Source organism: Phoca vitulina, unplaced genomic scaffold, assembly GCF_004348235.1.
Source record: "Phoca vitulina isolate PV1807 unplaced genomic scaffold, GSC_HSeal_1.0 scaffold47, whole genome shotgun sequence".
Classification (NCBI taxonomy): domain Eukaryota; kingdom Metazoa; phylum Chordata; class Mammalia; order Carnivora; family Phocidae; genus Phoca; species Phoca vitulina.
The window spans coordinates 10128119-10142706 of NW_022589750.1; the positions used below are offsets into that span (position 1 = coordinate 10128119).

A 14588-nucleotide genomic window follows, 5' to 3' on the forward strand; every position below is an offset into this window, starting at 1 on the left:
TTGTTGAGAGAGTGGACTTAGCTTGGATTATGTTATATCTGGTTAAAGACAGAACAGTCCCCCCCAAATCTTCACAAATGATACCTTTCATAGAGGCCCTGGTTGTAGAGAGGATTAATTTACACACAAGCACAACTTCCCTTTCCCAAAACATATCTTTTTATAGCTCTGTATATTAGAGGTAATACTGGTGCTGATGTCAAACCTGAGCTTTTGTCCTAACTCTTGGACTTTCCCTTTTTTTCTCTGAATTCTTTTTTCTTTTTTTTGATGTGGTAAGAAAAGATATATGAACTCTACCTTCTTAACAAATTTTTAAGTACATGGTATGACATTGTTAACTATACATACAATGTTGTATAGCAGATCTCTAGAACTTACTCATCTTGGGTAGTGAAACTTTATACCTGTTAACAGTGGCTCTCTATTTCTTCCTCCTTCCCCTAACAGCTACTATTCTATTTTCTGCTTCTATGAGTTTGACTGTCTTAGATACCTTATGTATGTGGAATCCTGCAGTATTTGTCCTTCTGTGACTAGCTTATTTTATTTAGCACGATATCCTCAAGGTTCATTCATGTTGTCACATATGGAAGGATTTCCTTCTTTTTATGGCTGAACAATATTCCATTGTATGTATATACCACATTTTGTTGATACATGTACCTATCCATGGACGTTTGGTTGTTTCTGTATCTTGGCAATTGTGAATAATGCTGCAATGAAATGGGAGTACAAATATCTCTTGAAGATCCTGATTTCAATTTTTTTTTTTTAATAAATACCCAGAAGTGGCATTGCTGGCTGGTATAAGAGGTTTTTGTTTTTTTAGGTTTTTTTGAGGAGTCTCCATACTGTTTTCCATAGTAGTCACACCATTTTACATTCCCACCAACAGTGTATGAGGGCTCCAGTTTCTCCACATCTCACTAACACTTGTTAACTTTTTTTTTTGTAATGGTCATCCTAACAGGTATGAGATGATATCTCGTTGTGGTTCTGTTCTTGTGGCCTGTACGTCTGTCTTTATGCTAGTACCATACTGTTTTCATTATTGTAGGTTTATAATATATTTTGAAATCAGGAGGTGTATGCCTCCAGCTCTGTTCTTTCTCAAGGTTGTTTTGGCTATTCACGTCCTTTGTGGTTCCTTATGAATTTTAGGATTGTTTTTTCTATTTCTGTAAAAAAATACCACTGACATTTTGATTGGGGTTGTGTTGAGTCTGTAGATCGCTTTGGGAAGTGACATCTTAACAATATTAAGTCTTCCATTTCACGAACACGGGATGTTTTTCCATTTATTTGTGCCCTCTTTAATTTCTTTCAGCAATGTGTTACAGTTTTAAGTGTACAGATCCTTCACTTCCTTGGTTAAGTCTATTCCTAAGTATTTTATTCTTTGTGATGCTATTGTAAATGGGATTGCTTGCTTAATTTCCTTTTTGATTAGGATAGTTCATTGTTAGTCTATAGAAATGCAGCTAATTTTTGTATGTTGATTTTGTATCCTGTAACTCTGAATTCAACTATCAGTTTTTTGTGGAGTCATCAGGGTTTTCTACATATAAGATAAAGTCATCTGCAAATAGAAATAATGTAACTTCTTCCCTTCCAATTTGGATACTACCCCCCCCCCCATCCTAATAGCCTTGGCTAGACTTCTAGTACTGTGTTGAATAGAGGAGTTAAAAGTGGGCATCCTTGCCTTATTCCTTAATATTAGAGGAAAAGCTTTGAGTTTTTCACGACTGAGTAGGATGTTAGCTGTGAGTTCCATATATGGCCTTTATTATGTTGAGGTAATTTCCTTTTGTTCCTAGTGTGTTGAGAGTTTTAAATAATGAAAGAGTGTTGAATTTTGTTAAATGCTTTTTCTGCATCTGTTGAGTTGATGTGGTGTGTCATGTAATTGATTTTCATATGTTGGGCTATCCACTTGGTCATGGTGTGTGATGCTTTTAATGTACTGTTGAATTCTGTTTGCTAGTATTTTGTTGAGGATTTTTATATCTGTGTTCATCAGGGATATTGTTCTGTAGTTTTCTTGTAGTATCTTTGTCTGGCTTTGGTGTTAGGGTAATGCTGGCCTCATAAAATGAGTTTGTTTGAAAGTGTTCTTTCTTTTTAATTTTGTTGGAAAGAGTTTGAGGATTATTGTTAATTCTTCTTTAAATGTGGTAGAATTCACCAGTGAAGCCATCTGTTCCTGGGCTTTTCTTTGTTGGAAGGGTTTTTGATTACTGAATCAATCTCCTTACAAATTATAGATGTGTTCAATTTCTCTGTTTCTTGGTGATTCAGTCTTAGTAGGTTGTATGTTTCTAGGAATTTGTTTCTTCTGAGTTGTTGGCATATGTCTAATTTGTTGGCATATTATTGGCATATGATATGTTGGCATATCATAAGTGTCTTATGATACTTCTAGCTCTGTGGCAGCAGTTGTAATATCTCCTTTCATTTTTTATTTTGTTTGAGTTGTCTTTTTATTTTAGTCTAGCTAAAAGTTGGTCAATTTTGTTGATCTTAAACCAACTTTTTCATTGATTTTTTTTTCCACTGTTTTTCTATTCTGTATTTTATTTGTTTCTTCTCTAATTGTTCTTCCTTCTAACTTTATGCTTAATTGCTTAATTTGTTATTTCTAGCATCTGGTGTAAAGTTAGGTTCTTTGAGATCTACTTTCTTAATGTAAGCATTTATAGCTATAAATGTCCCCCTTGATACTGGTTTTACTGCATCCCATAAAATTTTGGTATTTTGTGTTTTCATTTGTCTCAAGATATTTTTTAAATTTCCTTTTCAATTTCTTTTTCAACTCATTGGTTGTTCAAGAGTATATTGTTTAATTTCCATATATTTCTGAATGTTCTAGTTTTTGTTTTGTGTTTGATTTCTGAGTCTATTCCATTGAGGTTGGGAAAGATACTTGATATGATTTCTGTCTTCTTAAATTTTTTTTTTTTTTTTTAAAGATTTTATTTATTTATTTGAGAGAGAGAGAATGAGAGAGAGAGCACATGAGAGGGGGGAGGGTCAGAGGGAGGAGCAGACTCCCTGCAGAGCAGGGAGCCCGATGCGGGACTCGATCCCGGGACTCCAGGATCATGACCTGAGCCGAAGGCAGTCGCTTAACCAACTGAGCCACCCAGGCGCCCATCTGTCTTCTTAAATTTAAGACCTGTTTTGTGACCTAACGTGATCGGTCTTAGAGAGTGATCTGAATGTGTTGAGAAGAATGTGTATTCTATTCTGCTGCTGTAGGGTGGAACGTTCTGTATATGTCTGTTAGGTCCATTTGGTCTGTGGTGTTTAAGTCCTCTTTCCTTCCAGATTTCCTGTCTGGATGTTCTGTATTCATTATTGAAAATGAAGTATTGAAGTCATTGTATTGCTGTTTATTTCTTCCTTCGCTTCTGTCAGTGGTTGCTTTATATATTTAGATGCTCTGATGTTGGGTACATATATATTTATCATTGTTATATCTTCTTGGTGTATTGACCCTTTTATCATTGTCTCTTGTGACAGTTTTTGACTTAGTCTGTTTTGTCTGATACAAGGTTAGTCCCCTTCCCCCTGCTCTCTTTTGGTTACTATTTTACCTGGAATATCTTTTTCCATTCCTTCACTTTCAGCCTGTTTGTCCTTAAATCTAAATTGAGTCTCTTGTAACAGCATGTAGTGGGATCTTGGTTATTTTTTTTTATTTTTTTTAAAATACATTCAGCTTCTCTATGTCTTTTGGGGAATTGAATCCATTTACATTTCTTTTTTTTTTTTTTTAATATGTACATCACTGGAAACATCCAGAAGTTCCATGGTAGTTTATTTTGTTTTATTTTATTTTAATTTTATTTATTTTTGACAGAGCAAGCACAAGCAGAGGAAGCAGCAGGTAGAGGCAGAGGAAGGCGGCTATGCTAACCACTATACCACCAACGCTCCAAGGTAGAGGCAGAGGGAGAAGCAGGCTCCCTGCTGAGCAGGGAGCCCGATGCGGGGCTCGATCCCAGGACCCTGAGATCATGACCCGAGCCGAAGGCAGACGCTTAACCGTCTGAGCCACCCAGGTGCCCCTGAATCCATTTACATTTAAAGTACTTATTGATAGGGTAGGATTTACCGTTGCCATCTTGTTCATTACTTTTCTGAGTGACTTTTAGGTCTTTTTCGTTCTCTTCCTCTCTTGCTGTCTTCCTTTGTGTTCCCTTGTTTTTATGTAGTGACATGCTTTGATTTCTTTCTCATTCTTTTGCATATCTTCCATAGGTATTTTCATTGTGGTCACCATGGGACTTACATAAAAGATCTTATAGCGATCTATGTTAAGCTGATAACAACTTCAGTCACATACAAAAACTATGTTTTTGCTTCTCCCTGGCCCCACCCTCACCCCAGCACTTTAACTCAAATAGAGCATTTTAGTTTTTTATACATAAGGTGGGTTTTTTTCTGTAAAAATAGGGATAATAATCTATTCTTAAAAAAAAAAACAACTGTTCTGTTAACCCAGGGGTTCTCAAAGTATGGTTTGCATGCCCATAGAGGGTCCCTAGAGATTTTTTTCAACAGGGTCCATTTAGTCAAAACTGTTTCCATAATAATTCTGAGATGGTATTTGTCTTTTTCACTGTGTTGACATTTGTAATGATGGGGCAAAGGCAACTGGGAAAACCTGCTGGCGCTGGGCCAAATTGTACTAATAGTCATTTTGTGCTGCTACATACTTCCAGTAAAACTAAGTGCCAGTTTTACTTAAAGCTGTCTTTGGGGAAGTAGATAATTAATTTTGTTAAATCTAAACCCTTGGGTATATGGGTTGGTTTTTTTTTTAAGATACAAATTTTATTTTATTTTATTTTTGATTTTCTTATTTAAAGTCCAGTTTGTCAGGCACATGGGTGGCTCAGTCAGTTAAGTGTCTGCCTTAGGCTCAGGTCATGATCCCAGGGTCCTGGGACAGAGCCCCACGTCGGGCTCTCTGCTCAGCAGGAGCCTGTTTCTCCCTCTTCCTGCCACTCCCCCTGCTTGTACTCTCTCTCTCTCATAAAGTCCAGTTAGTTAACATACAATGTAATATTATTTTCAGATGTACAATATAGTGATCAACACTTACATACAACACCCAGTGCTCATAGCATGGGTATGTGGTTTTGTAAGATGTGTGATGAAGTGGGAAGTATGCAGAAGCACTTCTGCATACTCAAGTATACTACTTGTTCTAAGGAAAAGTACATGTGTATTTGACTGCTTTTGTGAACTCAGTTAGCTGCTTTTTTTTTTTTTTTGAAGATTTTATTTATTTATTTGAGAGAGAGCACGCAAACAGGAGGGAGAGGGAGAGAGAATCTGAAGCAGATTCCATGCTGAGCGCAGAGTCTGACACGGGGTTTGATCTCACAACCCTGAGATCATGATCTGAGCTGAAACCAAGAGTCAGACACTCAGCTGACTGAACCACCCAGCTGCCCCTCAATTAGCTGCTTTTTAAATGGAATACCATTTTTACTCCAAAGAATGACTGTGGTTGCACAGACATGGGTATTTGCCAGGTGTTTTCTTGGAAATGAATGAAGTGAGCTTGTCATTTCATGGAAAACAGCCGACAGTATTTATTGCCCTTGGTAAAATGTAAGCTTTTCAAGTGAAAATTAGAATTTTGGGAAACTTGTATTCACCACCCTGTGCTTTGGCAGCTTTAAAGAGTGTTCTGATGGGGTGCCTGGGTGGCTCAGTCATTAAGCATCTGCGTTCGGCTCAGGTCATGATCCCAGGGTCCTGGGATCGAGCCCTGCATCAGGCTCCCCGCTCGGCGGGAGGCCTGCTTCTCCCTCTGCCACTCCCCCTGCTTGTGTTCCCTCTCTCGCTGTGTCTCTCTCTTCAAATAAATAAATAAAATCTTAAAAAAATAAATAAAATAAAGAGGGTTCTGATAAGGTGATTGGTGATATTAATGTGATTTCTTTTTTTACATTATATGATGCAGTGTATCAACATTTGGAAGGCCTGCATAAGCCAGTGAACCAATATTTTCCAAAATTTAAAAAATATATGATGTCATAAAATCATGAGTAAAAAGATCTACTTACCATGGAAGATAGACCATTGGATTTTAATGTAACAGACAAGTTCACTGATCTGGTTTGCACTTCCACATTCTAACTAACCTTTAAGAAACTACCACTTGTCAAGTTTTGGTGTAGTATCAAAGAAGAATATCTTCACAGTGATTTCAAAAAGCTGTTAAAATACTCCTTTTCCCATCTCTGCATGTCTGAGGCCAGATTTTCTTAATATAGATAAAAGAAAACCATTTCTCCATTCACAACACTTCTGACATGTGTGGGTTTTCCACACCAAGCAATTCTCCAGTTCTCTGTGGGGTCCTACAGTTTAATTCATTCCGGCACTAACTACCCAGAGTTAGTGCCGACCTCACAGGTCAAGGGCTCAGTCCCCCAAGATTGCCCCCATTTCAGATGCCAGCTGCAAGGTTCAAGTTGTCACCGATACTTCTGGCCAACCAGCTGTATAAATCCGGGGTTTCCACAACCTCTCCTCATGTTCAGTAATCTTTTAAAATAGCTCACAGAACCTAGGGAACCCTTTAGTGGTTTATTATAAAGTACATTATAAAGCATACAGATGAACCACCAAGTGAAGAGGTGCAGAGGGCAAGGTCAAGAAGGATCCCAAGGGCACCTGGGTGGCTCAGTCGTTAAGTGTCTGCCTTCGGCTCAGGTCATGATCCCAGGCTCCTGGGATCGAGCCCCACATCGGGCTCCCTGCTCTGCGGGAAGCCTGCTTCTCCCTCTCCCGCTCCCCCTGCTTGTGTTCCCTCTCTCGCTGTGTTTCTGTCAAATAAATAAATAAAATCTTTAAAAAAAAAAAAAAAAAAAAGCTGAAATAACATTTAAAAAAAACCATGGATTTAAAAAATAAAGAAGGATCCCAAGTGCAGGAGCCCCTGTCTTTGTGGGGTTGGGATGTGCCACCCTTCCAGCAAATGGATGCATTCACCAACCCAGAAGCTCTCTGAACCACTTCATTCAGGGGTTTTATGGTTCTATAACGTGGGCATGATTGGTTAAATTATTGGCCATTGGTGATTAACTTGATGATCCCCAGCCCTTCTACCCTCCCTGGAGGATGGGAAGTGGGGCTGAAAGTTCCAGTGCTGTAATCACATGGTTGGTTCCTCTGGCAGCCAGCCCCATTCTGCAAGTCACCTCAACCATAAACTTCCCTATGGTTGAAAGAGGCTTATTATGAATAACAAAATATGCTTCTCTCACCCCTCCCACTCAGGAAATTCCAGGGGTTTTAGAAAAGCTCTCTGCCAGAAGCAAGGATGAAGACTATATGTATGTATGTGTGTAAATATATATATACATATATTTATTATATCACTATCAAAATAGACTTCAGCCAACACAAAATAGCACAGCAGATTGAATGTCAAAGCAGATATGAAAACATAGCAGTTTCGTATCAAGACAGAGTGTTGCAAAAATGGAAAATAATGCCCTCAGTAATTTTTTTCAGTTTGGAAAATAGTTTTTTTCCATAAAAAAATGTATTTAACTTACAAAAGATTTAGTATTGTTAACTTTGAGTCAGTAATTTTTCTTGTTTTTTTATTTCTAATACCTTAATATCTATAGATAAAACTCCCATTAACAAAAGTTCTTTAGGTTCCTCAGTAATTTAGGGTTGCAAAGAAGTCCTGAAACTAAAAAGTTTGAGATCCATTGTTTTAACCTTCTAAGGTTGTTGAAAGTTAAACAGATTTATTCATAAACGTGAAATAATTTTGTAAAATATTTTAAGTGTAGGTTTATAAATATATTTTTTTAAGATTTTATTTATTTAATTGACAGAGAGAGACAGCGAGAGAGGGAACACAAGCAGGGGGGAGTGGGAGAAGGAGAAGCAGGCTTCCCATCGAGCAGGGAGCCCGATGCGGGGCTCGATCCCAGGACCCTCGGATCATGACCTGAGCCAAAGGCAGTTGCTTAACCAGTTGAGCCACCCAGGCACCCCATTATTTTTTTATTTTTAATAGCCCTTGCTGTTACATTGCTGTGCAAGTCCCTCAGGTTGAGACTTTGAAGAAGACACATGGAAAGAGAACATGCAGAAGTAATTGCTGTTATGGAGCTCATGAGTTTAGATGGGGAGTGGCAGGGGGGGATTCACATAGAACTCTGTTGTACAAACCAAACAGTGAAAATGTAACATGCTGGAGGCTGTTTTGTCCTAAATACGTTGTTACATATTTGTAATACACGTATATGTATTTGTGTGAGTGTGTGTGCTTGGTCGTACCGCAAACAGCTGTGCTCTTCATGATTCTAGTCCATTACTCGTCCAAGTTGCTCTTTAAATTTTGAAGTTGTCCCCTTCTTCCCTTGCAGGTATAGAACAAGATGCAGTGAATACTTTTACCAAATATATATCTCCAGATGCTGCTAAACCGATACCAATTACAGAAGCAATGAGAAATGACATCATAGGTAAGCAGTGCTTGAAGCTATGGCAAAAAAAAAAAAAAAGCATGTTTTTGGTTATTAACTAAGAGATTTTTTATGAACATGGAATTCAACATATCCTTTCCTAGTCTGTTTTCAGAGCACTTTATTGTATGAACTGTATCTCACTTGAAATTTTCCTCTCTTGTATGTTGGACCCAAATTCTTAGACTTTGACTCAGATAACAACAGTGGCAAGGGAACAATAATAGCACACATTTATTGAGTGCTCACTGTGTCTCAGACAGCATTGTAGGTGCTTTCCATGGATAAACTCTAATTTTCTAAAGAACCTTGTAACGTAAATATAATTACTATTTTATAAATGAGGAATCGGAAGCACAAAGAGGGTAAATAATTTGCTCAGAGTAACACAGCTCAGACACGCAGTGTTTTTCAAACTGTAAATTCAGACCAGTCTCCTCTTAGACCTCAGCTTCCTGCCCAAAAAAAAAAAAAAAGACTAGAATAGAAAAATTGAGGTGCTCGGTAATAAGGGCAAATAAACATCATTTCAGAACATTGTTTTCATATACGTATATGTATACTGTGTCACGTATATCTATTTCTCTGTAGGTCATAGTAAGAAAAAGATTGAAAGTTTTTGCTGTGTTGTATCAGGACCTTAGGTGCACCTGTAATCACAGGTGACTGTGGTTTGTTTGTTGATTAAATAAATATTTATTATAGTCCCATCAAGTCCTAGTACTGAGTTTTATATTTTTATTACAGGGACTTTATGTTTTTGATTTATGAAATAAATCATGTTATTCTGCGTGTTTTTCTGCTCCTCACTGATTCTTTCCAGTCTGGGGCTCTTTAAATCTTTACCATAGATACTTTGACTCATTCATCATTGGACACAGTAAAACCTGTCTGAGCTGTCGTTCTTAAATTGGCCCACTATACTTACCATTGAACAACTGTGGGCTATTTTGGGGCCCATCAGATGCTGGCCCCATTGTTTTCTTTTTCTTTCTTCCACACAGAGGCCTATAACATGTAGGTCTTGTGGCTGGTGGTTGTTTGTCCCCATTTGCTTATATTTTGGGTTTTCATGCTGTTTTGTTGCAAATGTTGTCATTGGATTTTGGCTTTTCTATGTAGTTCCTCTATTTTTATGTGGGAATTTGTTGCTGCCATCTTCCAGACTTCTCTAGACCAACATTTCCTATATAATAATACAACTAGGGTGTCCTAACTGATTACAGTTTGGCTATTTGAGGAATTGGTTGGCTAGTGATTCCTTTGAGGATTCATTTTTACCAGTGAATAACCAAACTGTCTGGGGTAGGGGAGAAAGGAGGATTTTGTTTTAAATTTTTTATTGTTATATTAATCACCATACATTACATCATTAGTTTTTGATGTAGTGTTCCATGATTCATTGTTTGCATATAACACCCAGTGCTCCATGCAGAACATGCCCTCTTTAATACCCATCACCAGGCTAACCCATCCTCCCTCCCCCCTCCCCTCTAGAACCCTCAGTTTGTTTTCCAGAGTCCATCATCTCTCATGGTTCATCTCCCCCTCCGATTTCCGCCCCCTTCATTCTTCCCCTCCTGCTGTCTTCCTCTTTTTTTTTTTTTAACATATATTGTATTATTTGTTTGAGGTACAGATATGTGATTCAACAGTCTTACACAATTCACAGCGCTCACCATAGCACATACCCTCCCCAATGTCTGTCACCCAGCCACCCCATCCCTCTCACCCCACACCACTCCAGCAACCCTCAGTTTGTTTCCTGAGATTAAGAATTCCTCATATCAGTGAGGTCATATGATACATGTCTTTCTCTGATTGACTTATTTCACTCAGCATAACACCCTCCAGTTCCATCCACGTTGTTGCAAATGGCAAGATCTCATTCTTTTTGATGGCTGCATAATATTCCATTGTATATATATACCACCTCTTCTTTATCCATTCATCTGTCGATGGACATCTTGGCTCTTTCCACAGTTTGGCTATTGTGGACATTGCTGCTATAAACATCGGGGTGCACGTACCCCTTCGGATCCCTACTTTTGTATCTTTGGGGTAAATACCCAGTAGTGTAATTGCTGGATCATATGGTAGCTCTATTTTCAACTCTTTGAGGAACCTCCATACTGTTTTCCAGAGTGGTTGCACCAGCTTGCATTCCCACCAACAGTGTAGGAGGGTTCCAGAAAGGGGGATTTTTGAGCCAAATAAATTACATTTAAAAATGAAATATCAAAGATGGCAGAGGAGTAGGAGACCTGGATTTCGTCTCCTCTCAGGAATTCAGCTGGATAGGGATCAAACCATTCTGAACACCTACGAACTCAGCAGGAGATCAAAGAAAAGAAGAGCAACAACTCTCTGAACAGAAAAGCGACCACTTTCTGGAAGGTAGGACGTGCGGAGAAATGAATCCGAGGCGGTATTCGGGAGGATAGACGGCGGGGGAGGGGGCCTCCGTCGGCCGCTTTTGGCAAGTGATAGAGCTGCGGAGCACAAAATCGGAACTTTTAGAAGTCGGCCCCGCTGAGGGATGTCACTCCGGTGGCTAAGCAGGGGGTGGAACCCTCGCGGGACAGTGTGGTCTCAGGACCCTCGGAGACACAGAAAGACCGGGGGTGCCTGAGTGCGGCAGAGCTCCCAGGTATTGGAGCGGGGAAGCCGGCTGCAGAGACAGAGCCGAGGAGCGGGCTCTCAGCTTGGGGTTGCCATAAACCGTGATCCGCGGCACAGTCGGGCCACTGCTCCTCCAGCAGGGACCCAACAAGCGGCAGATCCGGGGAGACTCACCTTTTTCCCCCGGGAGGAGCGGCGCGGGAGTGCACCGCAGGGATCTGCTGGGTTTGGAGACTCCACACGGGGTCGGGTGCCAGAGATAGAAACGCGCGGTCACAGGCCGGGTGAGCATGCAGTGAGGCCGGAGACCGGGGAGACGGGAGTGACTGACAGCTTTTCTCTGGGGGCTCACTGAGGAGCGGGGCCCCGAGTTCTCGGCTCCTCCGGGGCAGAGACTGGGAGGCCACCATTTTCACTCTCCGCCTCCAAAGCTGCATGGAAAGCTTGCAGGGAACAAAAGCTCCCGAGAGCAAACCCGAGCAGATTACTTAGCCCTGATGGCAAGGGCGGGGCAATTCCGCCTCCGGCAAAGACATTTGGGAACCACGGCAACAGGCCCCTCCCCCAGAAGATCAGCGAGAACAGACAGCCAAGACCAAGTCTACCGATCAATGAGAACGGCAGAACTCCAGCGCTAGGGGAATAATGCACGTGGAATTCATGGCTTTTTTACCATGATTCCTTAGTCTTTCAAAGTTAATTTTTTTTTTAACTGTCTTTTTTTTGTGTGTGAATTTTTCTTTTTCCCTTTTTCAACCAACATCTTATCAATCCCTTTTTTAAAAAAAACATTTTTATTTTTCATTTTTAGAGTCATATTCTATCCCTTCATAGTAGTTACCTGTATTTTTGGCATATATATATATAAGTTGTTCTCTCTTTAAAATTTTGAGATAGTCTCTTCTAACAGATCAAAATATACCCTAAATCTCTAGTGTATGGTTTTTTTCCTACTCGCCTGCCTGATCCCATTCTCTCCCTTTTTTTCCTTTTTTTTTTTTTAAATCCACTTTCTTTTTTCAAACATCTTCTTATCAATTCCTTTTATAAAATTTTTTATAATTTCCATCTTTACAGTCATATTCCATCCCTTCATCATATCAACCCTTATTTTTGTACATATATAAGTTTTTCTTTCTTTAAAATTTTGGGAGGCACTTTCTTCTAACAGACCACAATACACCCAAAATCTAGTGTATGGCACTGATCTATATACCAGCCTGATCATATTTGATCACATTCTGTTTTTTTTTGTTTTATTCTGTTTTTGTTTGTTTTTATCTTTATCTTTTTCTTTTTTTTTTTTTCTTTTTCCTTTTTTCTCTCTTTCCCTTTCTTTTCCCACTGCTTCAGGTCTTTTCTGATTTGTTTAGAGTATATTTTCTGGGAACGTTGTTACCCTGTTAGCATTTTGTTCTCTCATTAATCTGTTCTCCTCTGGACGAAATGACAAGACGGAAAAAATCACCTCAACAAAAAGAACAAGAGGTAGTACCGACTGCCAGGGACCTACTCAATACGGACATTAGTACGATGTCAGATCTAGAGTTCAGAATCATACTTTAAAGATAGTAGCTGGGCTTGAAAAACGCATGGAAGTTATTAGAGAAACTCTTTCTGGAGAAGTAAAAGAGCTAAAATCTAACCAAGTAGAAATCAAAAAGGCTATTAATGAGGTGCAATCAAATATGGGGGTGCTAACTGCTAGGATAAATGAGGCAGAAGAGAGAATCAGTGATATAGAAGACCAAATGATGGAAAATAAAGAAGCTGAGAAAAAGAGAGATAAACAACTACTGGATCACGAGGGCAGAATTCGAGAGATAAGCGATACCATAAGATGAAACAACATTAGAATAATTGGGATCCCAGAAGAAGAAGAAAGAGAGAGGGGCAGAAGGTATAATGGAGCAAATTATAGCAGAGAACTTCCCTAATTTGGGGAAGGAAACAGGCATCAAAATCCAGGAGGCACAGAGAACCCCTCTCAAAATCAATAAAAATAGGTCAACTCCCCGACAGCTAAGAGTAAAACTTACGAGTCTCAGAGACAAAGAGAAAATCCTGAAAGCAGCTCGGGAGAAGAGATCTGTAACCTACAAGGGTAGAAACATTAGATTGGCAACAGACCTGTCCACAGAGACCTGGCAGGCCAGAAAGGACTGGCAGGATATATTCAGAGCACTAAATGAGAAAAATATGCAGCCAAGAATACTATATCCAGCTAGGCTGTCATTGAAAATTGAAGGAGAGATAAAAAGCTTCCAGGACAAACAAAAACTAAAGGAATTTGCAAACACGAAACCAGCCCTACAAGAAATCTTGAAAGGGGTCCTCTAAGCAAAGAGAGAGCCTAAAAGCAACATAGACCAGAAAGGAACACAGACAATATACAGTAATAGTCACCTTACAGGCAATACAATGGCACTAAATTCCTATTTTTCAATAGTTATCCTGAATGTAAATGGGCTAAATGCCCCAATCAAAAGACACAGGCTATCAGATTGGATAAAAAAACAAGACCCATCGATATGCTGTCTGCAAGAGACTCATTTTAGACCCAAAGACACCCCCAGATTGAAAGTGAGGGGGTGGAAAACCATTTACCATGCTAATGGACACCAAAAGAAAGCTGGGGTGGCAATCCTTATATCAGACAAATTAGATTTTAAACCAAAGACTGTAATAAGAGATGAGGAAGGACACTATATCCTACTTAAAGGGTCTATCCAACAAGAAGATCTAACAGTTGTAAATATCTATGCCCCTAACATGGGAGCAGCCAATTATATAAGGCAATTAATAACAAAAGCAAAGAAACACATCGACAACAATACAATAATAGTGGGGGACTTTAACACCCCCCTCACTGAAATGGACAGATCGTCTAAGCAAAAGATCAACAAGGAAATAAAGACTTTAAATGACACACTGGACCAAATGGACTTCACAGATATATTCAGAACATTCCATCCCAAAGCAACGGAATACACATTCTTCTCTAGTGCCCATGGAACGTTCTCCAGAATCGATCACATCCTAGGTCATAAATCAGATCTCAACCAGTACCAAAAGATTGGGATCATTCCCTGCCTATTTTCAGACCACAGTGCTTTGAAACTAGAACTCAATCACAAGAGGAAAGTCGGAAAGAACTCAAATACATGGAGGCTAAAGAGCATCCTACTGAAGAATGAATGGGTCAACCAGGAAATTAAAGAAGAGTTAAAAAAATTCATGGAAACCAATGAAAATGGAAACACAACTATTCAAAATCTTTGGGATGCAGCAGAGGCAGTCCTAAGAGGAAAGTATATAGCAATACAAGCCTTTCTCAAGAAACAAGAAAGGTGTGAAGTACACAACCTAACCCTATACCTAAAGGAGCTGGAGAAAGAACAGCAAATAAAGCCTAAACCCAGCAGGAGAAGAGAAATAATAAAGATCAGA

The 14588-nt window shown here is 39.3% G+C and overlaps 1 protein-coding gene across 1 annotated transcript in view; it reads left to right on the forward strand.

The window, feature by feature from the left end:
• AKAP10 (A-kinase anchoring protein 10) overlaps positions 1 to 14588 on the forward strand; it is a 98154-nt gene that overhangs the window by 46875 nt on the left and 36691 nt on the right. Inside the window, exon 5 of the mRNA XM_032431721.1 lies at positions 8418 to 8516. Coding sequence (XP_032287612.1) covers positions 8418 to 8516 — 99 coding nt within the window. The remainder of the gene's footprint in view (positions 1 to 8417; positions 8517 to 14588) is intronic.